The sequence below is a fragment of the Bombyx mori genome, chromosome 11, assembly GCF_030269925.1.
Source record: "Bombyx mori chromosome 11, ASM3026992v2".
Classification (NCBI taxonomy): domain Eukaryota; kingdom Metazoa; phylum Arthropoda; class Insecta; order Lepidoptera; family Bombycidae; genus Bombyx; species Bombyx mori.
The window spans coordinates 3,979,862-3,993,139 of NC_085117.1; the positions used below are offsets into that span (position 1 = coordinate 3,979,862).

At 39.1% G+C, this 13,278-nt stretch overlaps 1 protein-coding gene across 1 annotated transcript; it reads right to left on the bottom strand.

Moving 5' to 3' along the window:
* Positions 1-2,107: 2,107 nt before the first annotated feature.
* Positions 2,108-12,909, bottom strand: LOC101735540 (guanine nucleotide-binding protein-like 1). Its single transcript, XM_038013877.2, has 12 exons — positions 12,724-12,909; positions 12,196-12,300; positions 10,822-10,966; positions 10,209-10,356; positions 9,554-9,694; positions 8,686-8,896; positions 7,371-7,541; positions 6,702-6,904; positions 5,025-5,140; positions 4,453-4,587; positions 3,269-3,366; positions 2,108-2,338 (listed from the first exon to the last, which is right to left on the bottom strand). The coding sequence occupies exons 2-12, from the start codon at positions 12,287-12,289 to the stop codon at positions 2,127-2,129; spliced, it is 1,674 nt and encodes a 557-aa protein (XP_037869805.1). The 5' UTR covers positions 12,290-12,300; positions 12,724-12,909; the 3' UTR covers positions 2,108-2,126.
* Positions 12,910-13,278: the final 369 nt, after the last annotated feature.

Here is a 13,278-nt window from a genome sequence, read left to right on the forward strand (position 1 = left end):
AAGGCGCTCGACCAGTGATTGCGCAAATCATTCCGGTTCGGTTCCGAACACCTGCATCGCTGCTGTCGCATCGCTCGATACCAATGCGTCGGGCACCTTATCCTTTAGGCCACGATGAAAAGTCTTAAGAGCAAGTACGTTTTCTATTATCGCCCGTGTTTGCAGACGAGTTTACGGCCCGCCTGATGGTGAGTAGTTACGGTTGCCCAGAGACTTCAACAATGCCAAGGGCAAGGCCGCTGCCTACCGCTTAATACTCTCCACAAGCCTCATTTGAAAAAGGACATGTCATAGGGCTCCGGAAACCCCGTGGAGGGGAGCTTATTCCAAAGCCAGATGTTACGTGGCAAAAGAGATCTCTGGAAACGCACTGTAGGTGAACGCAGTGGCTCCAGGTAGTATGGATGAGCTCTACTCCGGTGGCGGGCGGTGGGATGGTAAAAACGAGATGATGGCATCATCTCAAACAATTCCTCAGAGCACTCCCCATTGAACATATGGTACAAAATACTGAGGGAACCGAAGTTCCTCCACGGACCCAGTGGTTCCAAACGAACCGTGAGAATGGGATTATCGACTTGCCGTGTGCCAAACTTTATACGAAGGCTTTATTTTCTGTAAACACACTGAGCATTATCTCTCGATTCTATAAATCTGGCCTAAAGTGACATAGTCTGTTTCAGTGTTCTAGAGTCAGGAAGTCATTACATTATTGCCAACGTTACGAATACATAACAGTTGTAGTAGTAGCGGACGAAAGCCCACAAGTTTATCGCCGGATCTTCTCGGTGGGTCGGGATTTTTATCCGGTAGTAGATTCTGCGAAGCACTGCTCTTGCTAGGGGTCAGTGTTAGCAAACTCTCTCAGGTTGATTCAGTGAGCTCACCTAACCGTCAGGACGTAGCTGGAATAGCCCCTTAGGCTCCCAGCGAATGGATAGAGAAAAAAACGTTAGGCGAGAAAAAAGCGTTAAGGTACCGTACGCTTTCGAACCGCCATTCTAATATATTTGAGACTACGACCTCTTGTCTCAAAGGACAGCGAACATTAACCATACGACGAACGCAAATCCCCCTTGACCTGTGTGCTTAGTGCGAGTTTTTTAACGTTCTCGATAGCGTAAAAGTTAACTCAAATTTGTATGGAGTTGGAACGTTTGCCTATGTTTGCCGCTAGGGGCGCTGTTCCAACTGCATACAAATTTGAGTTAACTTTTACGCTATCGAGAACGTTAAAAAGCTCGCACTAAGCACACTACACACACAGATATCGTTCCGCAGAAAAAAATGTTTCGACGCAAAAACATCACCCCCAAAATGAAACTACAATTCCAAAATACATTAATGTTTTATTTGTTTATATAAATAACATCTTAGAATAAAGACTAACAATATACGTGCGACTGTAAATAGTCAAACATAAGGTTTCAGCTTCTCAAGTGACCCTATCTAACGGTAAGGAGAGCTGAAGACCGGGCTCAGTGGTGTGGATTGCAAGAGGCTTGTGTCTACATGACGACTGTGGGCTGATGATGATGATGAAACAGCCCTCTTATATAGGGTGTTGCTTTTTTTATTAAAAAAAACACGTGTGGCACTCGGGGACTGCCGCGGTAAAGCTATTGCATAGTACTTTTTATCAGCTTATGCAATTATAATTAGACAATAATAATTTAATATTAAAATAATAATAAGATAAGACCACGCTATATTTGTAAACATGAACAAAAGCAAAACATTAACTGTCCCCTTCACACTCATAAGCTAGACCGCGCGAGAGAGAGATGGGTAGACTTTTCATGATGCGCATGCAGTGCGACGTCACACCGCGCTCTTGTTCACAGACACTACACAAGTGCAACGTGTGAATGTGTTGAAACAGAGCTACATGGTAGGCGGAGTGTGGGATGCTAGGTTTTATTTTCGTTACGGAATTTCTTGATTCGGTCGTCGCGCTCAAAGCCCGCGATAAATGCTATGCAATAGATTAAAAATGTTTATAGCGACCCACCCCGACTTTGTAAGTTTGTACCGCTAAATCAACAATATTGTGCTCAGAGTATATTAATTATTCATAATAGTGATGTATGAAATGAAATCTCAGTAATATTTATTTATTGCTTTATTCAATCTTGAATGAGGGCAGAGAACTTGTTCGCCATCACCGCCGTCTCAGCGCTGTCGTCGTCGTCATCATCGTCGTCATCGTTGTCATCTGTGTCGTCATGATCGCTGCCGGCGTCGCTGCTGACCACGGGCGATGACTCGCCAGCGTCCCCTTCGCTCAACGATTGGACCCACTTCACGTATTTTATCTCATCGCACTTCTCGAAATACTCTGTAAATGACAATCACAATCAGTATCAATCCACAATCCACCTATTGTACAAATCTATCTCCTTTTTTGAGTGTTTTTGAATATAAATGGTGTATTGGTGTGCAATTAAGTGTACTCTCTCTCTCTCTCTCTCTCTCCGTGTCCGTGTCCGTGTCCCTTTCCCTGTCCCTGTCCCTGTCCCTGTCCCTGTCCCTGTCCCTGTCCCTGTCCCTGTCCCTGTCCCTGTCCCTGTCCCTGTCCCTGTCCCTGTCCCTGTCCCTGTCCCTGTCCCTGTCCCTGTCCCTGTCCCTGTCCCTGTTCCTGTCCCTGTCCCTGTCCTTGTCCATTTCCCTGTCCCTGTCCCTGTCCCTTTCCCTGTCCCTTTCCCTGTCCCTGTCCCTGTCCCTGTCCCTGTCCCTTTCCCTGTCCCTGTCCCTGTCCCTGTCCCTTTCCCTTTCCCTTTCCCTTTCCCTTTCCCTTTCCCTTTCCCTTTCCCTTTCCCTTTCCCTTTCCCTTTCCCTTTCCCTGTCCCTGTCCCTGTCCGGGGGGCTCCGCCCCATTGGAGTCCAAGGGCGGAGCCCCCCACTCATAAAAAAAAACAATGTAACTCTTTTTTAATTTTTAAATAAACTACTTCTAATTGAATAAGAACTGTCTGATGAACTCATCTTTGTTTAATACTTCAGTATAAAATTTTATTGCCTTTTGTTTATTTCACTTTTACACTAAACACAATATTGCAAATTACCCGAGCTCAACAATGGCGGACAATTTTAGGTGCGTGAGAGCAGACGTAGAAACTAACGCGCATGCGCACTTGTACCCAGGGAGAAAAAGTTACACTTTCTTCCCTGTACAGCGGGACGAAAACCGAACTTTTGGCGTAGGTAGGAGAAAAATAAAATATCAGAAGTAAAACTATAAATGAGAATTTAACAAAAGAAAAGTTACCTTTTTTTTCAGTGTAGCCGGGAGGCCGCAGCCAAAGGCATATTCTACCGTCCAGCGCCATCCTGAGCAGGCTGTTCGCTGCTCTGTACGTGTCCAATCTGTAACAAGTGTTAAACATATTTCTTGATCACTAGTCCCTCATTGACAATATTCAAAGTTGAAGCGAGAAAGGCATAAATAAATAAATAAATCAATTGATTGTAAAGTCGGTCTACAGACGATAGTTTTACGTGATAACGTCAGTAGCAGAACTATTCGAACTGCTAGCTATGACGTCACGCGAGAAGAGAGATAAATGTGTCACAAGCCAACGCTTGGGCCGATCGTGCCTCTCTATCGCTTGATCCGCGCTCTCGCTCGCACGCTCAGGCTCAGTCGAAACGTGACAATATTTCGTGCGTGTAGCCCGTGTACATCGATTTAAAAGACGTTATAACGTCAACATTTTTGAAGTGAAACTTCTTTAGGCGCGTTGAGAGAAATTTAACTCGCGACAGATTCGTTACGGCTAGAGAGAAAAGATACAGTTTAAGACGAGCGAGAGTGAGAAAATAGACAGAACGTCTCGCGAACCACTCGACCGTGGAGAGGGAGAGAAAACGAGCTAGGTCGTTTCTCTTATACACATTCTGTTTACGGGCGTCGGCCGCTAAATAGCTTATTATTAGTTTCTCATGGCTCCTGTAGATGGCAGTAACATATTAACTATCTTATATTTTATATTTTACTAGCGACCCGCCCTCGCTTCGCTTCGGAAATTATAATTTATTACTGATTTCTCCACTATTTAATGGATGTTATTATACAGACAAAACTTCCTCTTCAATCACTCTATCTATTAAAAAAAACCGCATCAAAATCCGTTGGGTAGTTTTAAAGATTTAAGCATACATAGGGATATAGGGACTGAGAAAACGACTTTGTTTTATACTATGTAGTGATGAAGGATTTCAAGCAATATATTATAAATGGTGAAGAGGTCGTTTCTCTTATACGCAGCATTCCCTGTTACAAGAGCAATTTCATTTAATGATAAAAATGAAGACAACCACAATACTGTAAAACACCGCAAAAGAAGTTTCACTTCTTTCACGTGTACCAAGTTTCACGTTAGAATTTCTTTACTGAAAGTTAAATTACGCTACAATAGTATTTGCTTTCACGAACACCCGAGTTCTCATTACCTGGCAGATTTCGCTGTCAGATAGCTGCGTTTCTTCGCCCAGCCATCGCAGATGTCCCAGGGCGACCACGTGTCCTCGTTGTCCGGGTGCTCGATGCGCAACAGCTGCGGTAGGTTTAGCCTCTCACCCAAGTACCTGCAAACAGGCCAGGCTAGTGTCAGTTATTCAGGAGACCAGCTGGTGTTAAGTGGTTACTGGACCTTGAGATATAAGTTCTATGTTCTCAGTATAGTTACAACAGCTGCCCAACCCTTCTATTCAAGTCCAAACGCATTACTGCTTCACGGCAGGAATAGGCAGGGCGGTGGTACCTACCCATGCGGACTCACAATAGGTCCTACCACCAGTAATTACGTAAATTGTAATTTTGCGGGTTTGATTTTTATTACACGATGTTATTCCTTCAGCGTGGAAATCAATCGTGAACATTTGTTAAGTAAGTATTTAATTAGAAAAATTGGTACCTGTCTGCGGGATTCGAACATCGGTGCATCGCTAGATACGAATGCACCGGACGTCTTATCCCTTAGGCCACGACGGCTTCAGCACCGGGCGGCTTGGGAGTGGCTTACCTTATGGCGGTGTACGGCTCCCTGAGCTGGGCTATGGGATATGAACCCATCAGGATCTGTATGGGCCTAGGCACCTTCGACGGGAACACCAGCCCGGGACAGTCGCAGAGACGTACCTTCAATAAAATACATATCGAGGGGTGAAAGACTATTTGGGGTTAAGCGAAATTTTTGCAACTTTAAAGTTTAAGCATTTGGAAAAAATATCATTTAGAAAAAAACTGAATTACAGTTCAATTAAAAATATTGAATTGTTGATGCTGATAACAAAAATAAACCGGACCTTTCATTTCAGAGATAAATGTTGAGTATTAAGTGAAATATAGCTTAAACTAAGCCGCCTTTCACTCCTCGATATATTAATTAGATATCCGATTCTCGCTCGCGACATCAAACACACGTGTTCCTTTTGAACCTAACGCAAATAACACGCTTTAGAGGAGATTTCGGAAAACGCAATACCGGATTAGTTGTGGCACGCGAGGTCGTTGACCCCACTCATCGACCGACATTTAACAGTAGATTGCGGGTATATCCATGAACTTCATTGAAATCGCCAAATTTTTATTATTCTCTTGTATCCAACATACTAACACACTGATGAGGGGTTTAGCGGCTAGCCATCACAGAACTGATCTTTGACAGATGCCCGAATCTCGCTTACGAAATTTTCAAGATAACCTTACATAATACACCATAATATACCACTTAACACTAGGTGTGCTGTGAGCTCGTCCACCCATCCAAGCACTAAAAAAAAATCATAACAAAGTGAAACTTCTTTTTCGATGTGCAGTATTGTGGTTTTCTTCGTTTTTCATCCTTAAATCAGATTGCTCTTGTAATAGGGAATGCTGTGTATAAGAGATGCGACATCTTCAACATTTATATTATGTATATATTTTAAATTATAGATAGAAAAATAAATATATATATTTTTAAATACTTCATTAAAATATTGGAGGCTGCTCGTCGCTAACGCTCGCGCTGGCCTGTTACAGGTATACTACGCGCATGCGTTCGAGTGACGCGCATTCACTCTCGCTCTGTCTCTTTCTATTCCCCCTCCCCACGAGCGTTAAACGAGTAACACAACTATGTTGGAAGTCGAATTAGAAGTCTCACTTCAAAATATATACAATTTCCGAACAACAACATTCGGACTGTTGGTCTACCGAGCCATTAGTTCTAGCAATTAGCTTCCAATCAGCTCAGTGGAAGTTTGTTATTTGTCCCTCGCATTCGCGGGATATTTTACTCCGAGCATATAAAAGTCAAACACACCAATTCAACAATATCTATAATGTGTACAATATTAAAATATAAAGCAAAACTAAAGTAAACGACGTCAGGCGCTAGAAGATACAAATTAAAACTAAAATTACGTTTTTACATTCAATTTAAATCGACGCGCGCAAATCTTTTTTTTTAAGGGTTTTTATGACCTGGTAACCGAGACCTTTAAGTCATGTCTTATTTTAATTTATATTCATATTTTTATGAAAAATGATATTATGGAGTGAAATGAAATGAAGATGATTAATTACGCGCGCGAATCTCGTAGCATGACGTCACGGGACACCTGCGCGTTCGGGAACTCCGATGACGCCCGAGTGCGACCGAGTGTTACACGCTACAAGATCTTCCTTTTGTCGTATACCTACACTGGGCACGCACCTGCGGCGTCAGGTACACGGTCTGGAAGTGCTTGGTGTGGCCCGGGGTCCGCGACACGGAGACCACCTTGCGGCCCATCACGGAGTTCATAAGCGAGGACTTGCCGACGTTGGGCTGGCCGACGCAGCCGACGGTCAGCGTGCCGTTCCTGTACCGCTCGTGAGCAAAGTACGTGGTGTCGGCCTTCTGGATTATCGCTTCACCTTTATAATAATAATGATAATACTTACTGCACGTATTGTGAGATTTCTCACTCTGGAGTCCTAACCACTGGTGGCTTGTGTCGTAGACACAGCCATCAGCAGCAATCTATTTCTATATAGTGTTTTTTTTTTTAATTATATTTTTAGATAATAAACACCCGGACAAAGAGCAAACAAATCTGTTCATCACACGAATGTTTGCCCAAGGTTAGAATCGAACCCACGACCCTCGGAACCACTGCCTCACTGCACCACCGAGTCAGTCACACAAGGTAAGAAATTTCACTGCACACAATCCCGCTTATTACTATCGCGACGCTATCATATATTCTAGTTTAATAGGTGAGACACAGACCTCAATTGAGACTCATGACGAGTGGCTGAATTCACGATATGATATCTATCGGACTACTTAACATCAGATGGGCCGCGTGTACGTCCATCCTTAGCACCGTGAAAAGCTCACCAATCTCTTTTTCATCCTCGTCAAAGTCGATTTCCGTCTCGTCCCGTATCTTCTTCTCCCACGATGAAAGATCCACTTCTCCGTTGACTATGTCCTTGCATGCTTCTAGAATCTTCGTGGCCCCTTCCGAACACATTCTCTGTCTCCCTTTACGACGACGGACCTGTAGACCTGAATGAGATTAACACCTGATTAATAGGTTATTTACATCCGTTTACTGGTGGTAGGACGTATTATGAGCACGCGAGGGTAGGTACCACCGCCCTGCCTATTTCTGCCGTGAAGCAGTAATGCGTTTCGATTTGAAGGGCGGGGTATAGCCGTTGTACTGTAAAACTGAAACTCTCTAATTTCTAACTAATTTCTCAAGATGGATCCTTGCGGTGAACACTTAACACCAGGTGGGCCGTGAACTCGTCCACCCACCCATATTAGCAATAAAAATAATATAAATAAATAAAAAGATAATTTATGCGAACTACGGTATGTACATATGGTATTTATTAGATTTTACTGGGCTTTATTAGATTTAGACTTAAGAGATAATTCTCTACGGGCTCTTGTATAGGAAACAACAAAGAAACGAATCAAGTTCAGAAATAGTTCAACAAGCTGTATGTATCTACACAGAGCCAGCCCTATGGCAATTGTAGATTTTAACGGAATAAAAAAATAAAAAAACATCTATGTGTTCACCAATTCACACGTGGTAAAGTGAAACCTTCAAAAATTTAAATACAATTATCCTAAATGTCTAAGTATATGTAAAATTTTGTCATTAGTAAATCTAATACATAAAATTCTAGTGTCACAATGTTCGTTCCCATACTCCTCCGAAACCGCTTGACCGATTCTCATGAATTTTTTTTTGCATATTCAGTAAGCCTGAGAATCGGCTACTATCTATTTTTCATACCCCTAAGTTTTTCTACACTAGAAATTCCCTAGAAATCTTATATATGGCAAAACAATGTTTGCCGGGTCAGCTAGTAATTATTGTAAATCATCTTTTATAGTATGAGGTAGCGCCCTCTGTGAATTGATATTTTAACTTCACGTATAATCCTAAATTAAAATTAACTACAAGAGGTTTCATACACACTTTAGTATTAAAAAATCTCATAGATGGCGCTGTATTGAAAAAACACTACACTAAAAACATCTAATGTGTTCTATTTCATTCTCTCGCCGGCTGAATCCTATACATTCATGTGTTTGTGTCTCTATGGACTTATTTTTCCGTTTCATCAAGTTTGAAATCACAATGTTTCTAAAGAAGTTTTACTTCAAAAACAGTAAAATTTACAGAAAATACCTGCTTTATCGCTTGATGCTCCCCTCAGATTGTAGCTGGGGCACGAAGTGAAATAAACTACCCTCAATCCAGGATATTTCTCCACGAAATACTCCTTCCAGGCTGCGACCACGCCGGCCGGCACCAAGTCTATCTTATTCATTACGACTATCATATTCTTGTGTTGATCTTTCACTATGTATTCATATAGAGACGGCGGAAACATCATGCCCTAAAACGATATTGAAAAAAAAGACTTATTCAAATTTAATTTCATTGTGAGCGCAGCTTAAAATCCAGACAATATGTATTTATGGGCCACCAGTCACCTCATAAATATCACAATGTTAATACCTTGAGACATACAAGCTTGTGCTTTTAACTGTATTGTAAATTGGATGTTCTAGTACTAGGCCAGCGGTTCTCAACCCTGTTTTACTCAGTGACGCGACTAACATACTCTACAAATTCACGACAACCTTATATATATATATATATATATACACATATACTATCTTATATTATACTCACATGCAAATTTTTTATAGCTGAAGTGAATATAGTTATAGAGTTACATTTATTATACTATCCACCATTAAAAATTGTTATACAACTCATACCTAGCAAACAGTTGTATATTTATCGCAAATGGACCCTAGAGAAGCTATTACTGCATGTCAGCTTAGTTAAAAATATGCTGTTTGTGAATCCTGTGACACATAACACTTGACTTACAATATTGTGGTTGAGAGCCACTGGACGTGAACCATTAAATGAGCAATGCTTTACTTCCAACATACCATTACCTAACAATGATCTTTAGTGAGGGTATCTATTCTCCTTACAGTTAATTAAATAATAAAACACAATATAATAAAAATATTCTTACAGCATATCTAACATCGACGATCAAAAGGAGAATGTCACACATTTCTAAAACCCTCCACAATTGACGCCATGTCTCCAGATTCATTTCAAAATAGGAAATGTCCTTCCACTGTTCCGAGGCTTGCAGTTTATCTATGTAGTTCTGTAAGAAAACGTTTGAGTTCCACTAAATTTTTGAAGTTATACTTCTTTAGGCGCGTTATGAAAAATTTATGAGTGAAATTTTACGATGCGCGCGCACCGTGACACAAAAATAACAGAATGAAGTTGCCCACTAAATCGCTCATTACAATACGACCGACGTAACTTGGCGAGTCTGAATATAGCCGCAGGTGAACTTTCGCACATGTACACTCGTATAAAAAAGTGTTATTAGCATTCATTTTTTAGTAATATAAATGACAAAATTATTATTTAATATAATTCATACTAAATATTATTAAATTATTAACGTTAAATATTTATTATTAATTATTTAATATTTAAAAAAAAAGAAATAAGTTTAATAAAAATAAAGTATAACTTCTTACGCGCGTACATAAGTACACGCACCCTTTTTTTTACAAGTAATACCAAAAACAACTGTGTTATAGAGATTTTAATGAATAAACGTTCATTATTAGTGTCAATTTACTTATTAATAAAGAATAAATCACCTTGAAATATCTATGCTCTTGTGCATCTAATTGTGCCGCTGTCATATTAAAGTCCCACGGTGGTCTTCTAGGGAAGGACAAGTCGACAGGAAAATAATCTAAGGAGTTAATCTCCATTTCTTTCTCTGGAACAGGACTCAGAGCTCTCCTGAAATAATTAGCCAGCCTTCAAACCATAACTCATGACAGCGTCGTGGCAGAAATAAGCAGGATGATTGTACCTATCCGTGGAGGCTTACAATACTACCTAACACGAGAAATTAGGCATATTATATGCTACCTTATCGATAGTATTGTAGACAGTTAACCTATGTAGATTAACTGTCTACAATACTTAATACGTTTTTAGTAGCGGTAAATACTGATGCGGTAGTACAAAAGATATTTGACAATCGCCTGAATCGTGCTAATGACCTTATACATACAAATTCTGAACAATAATATTCAAACCATCGGTCTAAATCTAGCCAACTTGGTAGAAGATTGTTGTTGGTATCCTGACACTTACATGTAAATTTTAAAGTACAAACACATTGATTTTAACAGAAATAAGCTCAATTGTTATACAAAAACTGAGAAAATTTTCTATTTTATTCATTTTCACTGAACTCACAGAGCATCTTCCTTTTTAATTTTAAGTTCATCTTCAGTTTCTCGGTAGAATTTTAGAGCATATCTGTTTGTGTCCCGTCCTCCGCGTCCACGACTCGGCTGGTAGTTGACGGAGACCACATCGTATGCATTTGTTCCTGTCGATGCTGAAATAAAGAGGAAACAATTGTTGAACGCTATACAGTCTGGCAGCCATCTGGTGTTAAATAGTTTTTTTTGCTTAGCTGGGTGGACGAGCTCACCGCCTACCTGGTGTTAAGTGGTTACTGGAGCCCATAGACATCTACAATGTAAATACCATTCTCAGAGCTATCCTAATTCACAATTGCTGAAACTCATCTTGATGATTCTCAAAAGTATATAATGTTATTTTCATAGTTGTGTAAATCTAAGCAAACATCATAATGGCTTTGGAGAATAGATAGGGATCAATGTGCACCATTAAGATTTCTCATAATATGACATAGCAGGGTAATTACACTAATAATAAGACATGGCAGAGACCCTCCATTTTTCTGTTTAACCTAAAATCACTATTCATCTTTTGTTGAACAAAACAAAACCGTTTTATCTGTATTATTAATGACTAGCTGACCCGGCAGACTTTGTAGTGCCTCAATCGATAAATAAAAGACATAAGTTTTTGTATAAAATAAACTTAAAACAAACAAAAGGAATCCGTCCGGAAAATTGTTATTTTTATTTAATTCTGAGCATTTTCATATTTATCTACCTTTTAAACCTTCTCTGGACTTTCACAAAGCATTCAAGACCAAAATTATCCAAAATCGGTCCAGCCGTTGTCGAGTTTTAGCTAGACTAACGAACAGCAATTCATTTATATATATATATATAGATATAAAATTAAAGTATAAGCAACCATTTAACACTTCACTTCAAACAATAGCCTATAAATCAGCTTTAGACTCTTTGCATTAGCTTTGTGTTTGCTTTGCGTTTTCACACATCATAATTATCTTTGAAACTCTCCATTTCTTTATAAGTTACAACAAAATGCTCATGTGACTAAAATCAGTCCTTACTGAGTGACGTTCTCAGCAATGACCAATCAATAAAGTGCTAAGACAAAATCTTGAACCCAGCTAACCTAGAGTAAAATTGGAATTTCATTTAGAATGTTTTAATGTTTAATTTCGGTCTCCTGATCTAAAACTATCTCTTTAAAAAATTATCCCAATCTGTTGCTTTGCTTCAAAGTTTCAAGAAATATAAACAAACACACTTTCACTTTTTTTTAATGTATGGACTTGCAACCCTCAAAAAGGCAGTAGTAGCTAATTCAGTAATAGTACTTCTGCGGTAGTAGCTAATTCAATTTTGTATAAATTCAGGACGAATATGTGATAATACGTACTAGGCATGAGTAAAACCTTGTTCTGCTTCTTAGACTGCAGTTGTTGTTTTTTGGCCTTCCCGCTGAACGGGGTCTTCCGACGTGCTTGGGGCATGACGAGTAACTCTGTTAATTATGGACAATGTTATTATGAAGTAAACATCTTTACAACTGTTGAACTGCAAGTACAGTTTTAATATTTTTCTGGGTATTTTAATTATTTTATTGAATATCACGTCATAGTATTTTACCATTATACTTTTTCTCGCTCTGATGACCAGATTTGAAGATACAAAAGTAACGCTTACAGGTGTAAGTGTAAACTCAAAAAATGTAGGTACTGGGTAATGTATTATTTATCAAATATACTAAACTAATTGATCGTAATAAGCGATTAAGAATCTGATTTTCAAAAACCGTAACCGATTTTTAACCGTAATTAAATCAAGAATTAATAAACTTAACTAATTAATAAAGAGAAAAACTAAAATTTGGAACACGAGGTCTCCTTGGAATATTATAATTGTACAGAAATAGTTTCAAACTTACGTTAGACTCAAAACAAGAAATCTATTCCTAATTTCTCACTGAAGGGCTTGAACTTATTATCTTTTTACCTATTTAATTGATTTTCGTGTGAATATGAAAATTATTCTACCGACCGGCTAACAATTGAAAACATTTTTTTTCACAGGATTGACAATTGACAGCTGACCGACAAATTAAAGGCATTGAACTCTGTTTTTTTTTTCAAATTTAGGATATTTTCTAAGGGATTTTATGACCTAGTAACTAAAACTTTTAGGTCAAATCTTATTTTAATTTATTTAATTCTTATTTTTACGAAAAATGATAATATAGAGTGAAATGAAATGAAGATGAAATGAAGTGAGATGAAATTAAATGAAATGAGATGAGATGATGTAGGATGAAATATAATCTCAGTAAAATGGTGGACATTTACTAAGACTTTTCAATTGGCTCTTTGGACGATCCCAACAAGCTACGTCTAGCGGATTTGTTTCAATTTCCCACACTTGTGCACTTTCACAGATATTATACAGTTAAACCTGAAGAAACAATAAATAGACAAAATAAAACAAA

Bases quoted from the DNA above. Each gene is read 5' to 3' on its own strand.
- LOC101735540 (XM_038013877.2), bottom strand. From the start codon at position 12,289: ATGCCCCAAGCACGTCGGAAGACCCCGTTCAGCGGGAAGGCCAAAAAA. The intron at 4,588-5,024 runs GTAAGCCACTCC...GCCTGTTTGCAG, and splicing joins GAGCCGTACACCGCCATAAG to GTACTTGGGTGAGAGGCTAA. The intron at 2,339-3,268 runs GTAACTTTTCTT...TGTCATTTACAG, and splicing joins CGGCTACACTGAAAAAAAAG to AGTATTTCGAGAAGTGCGAT.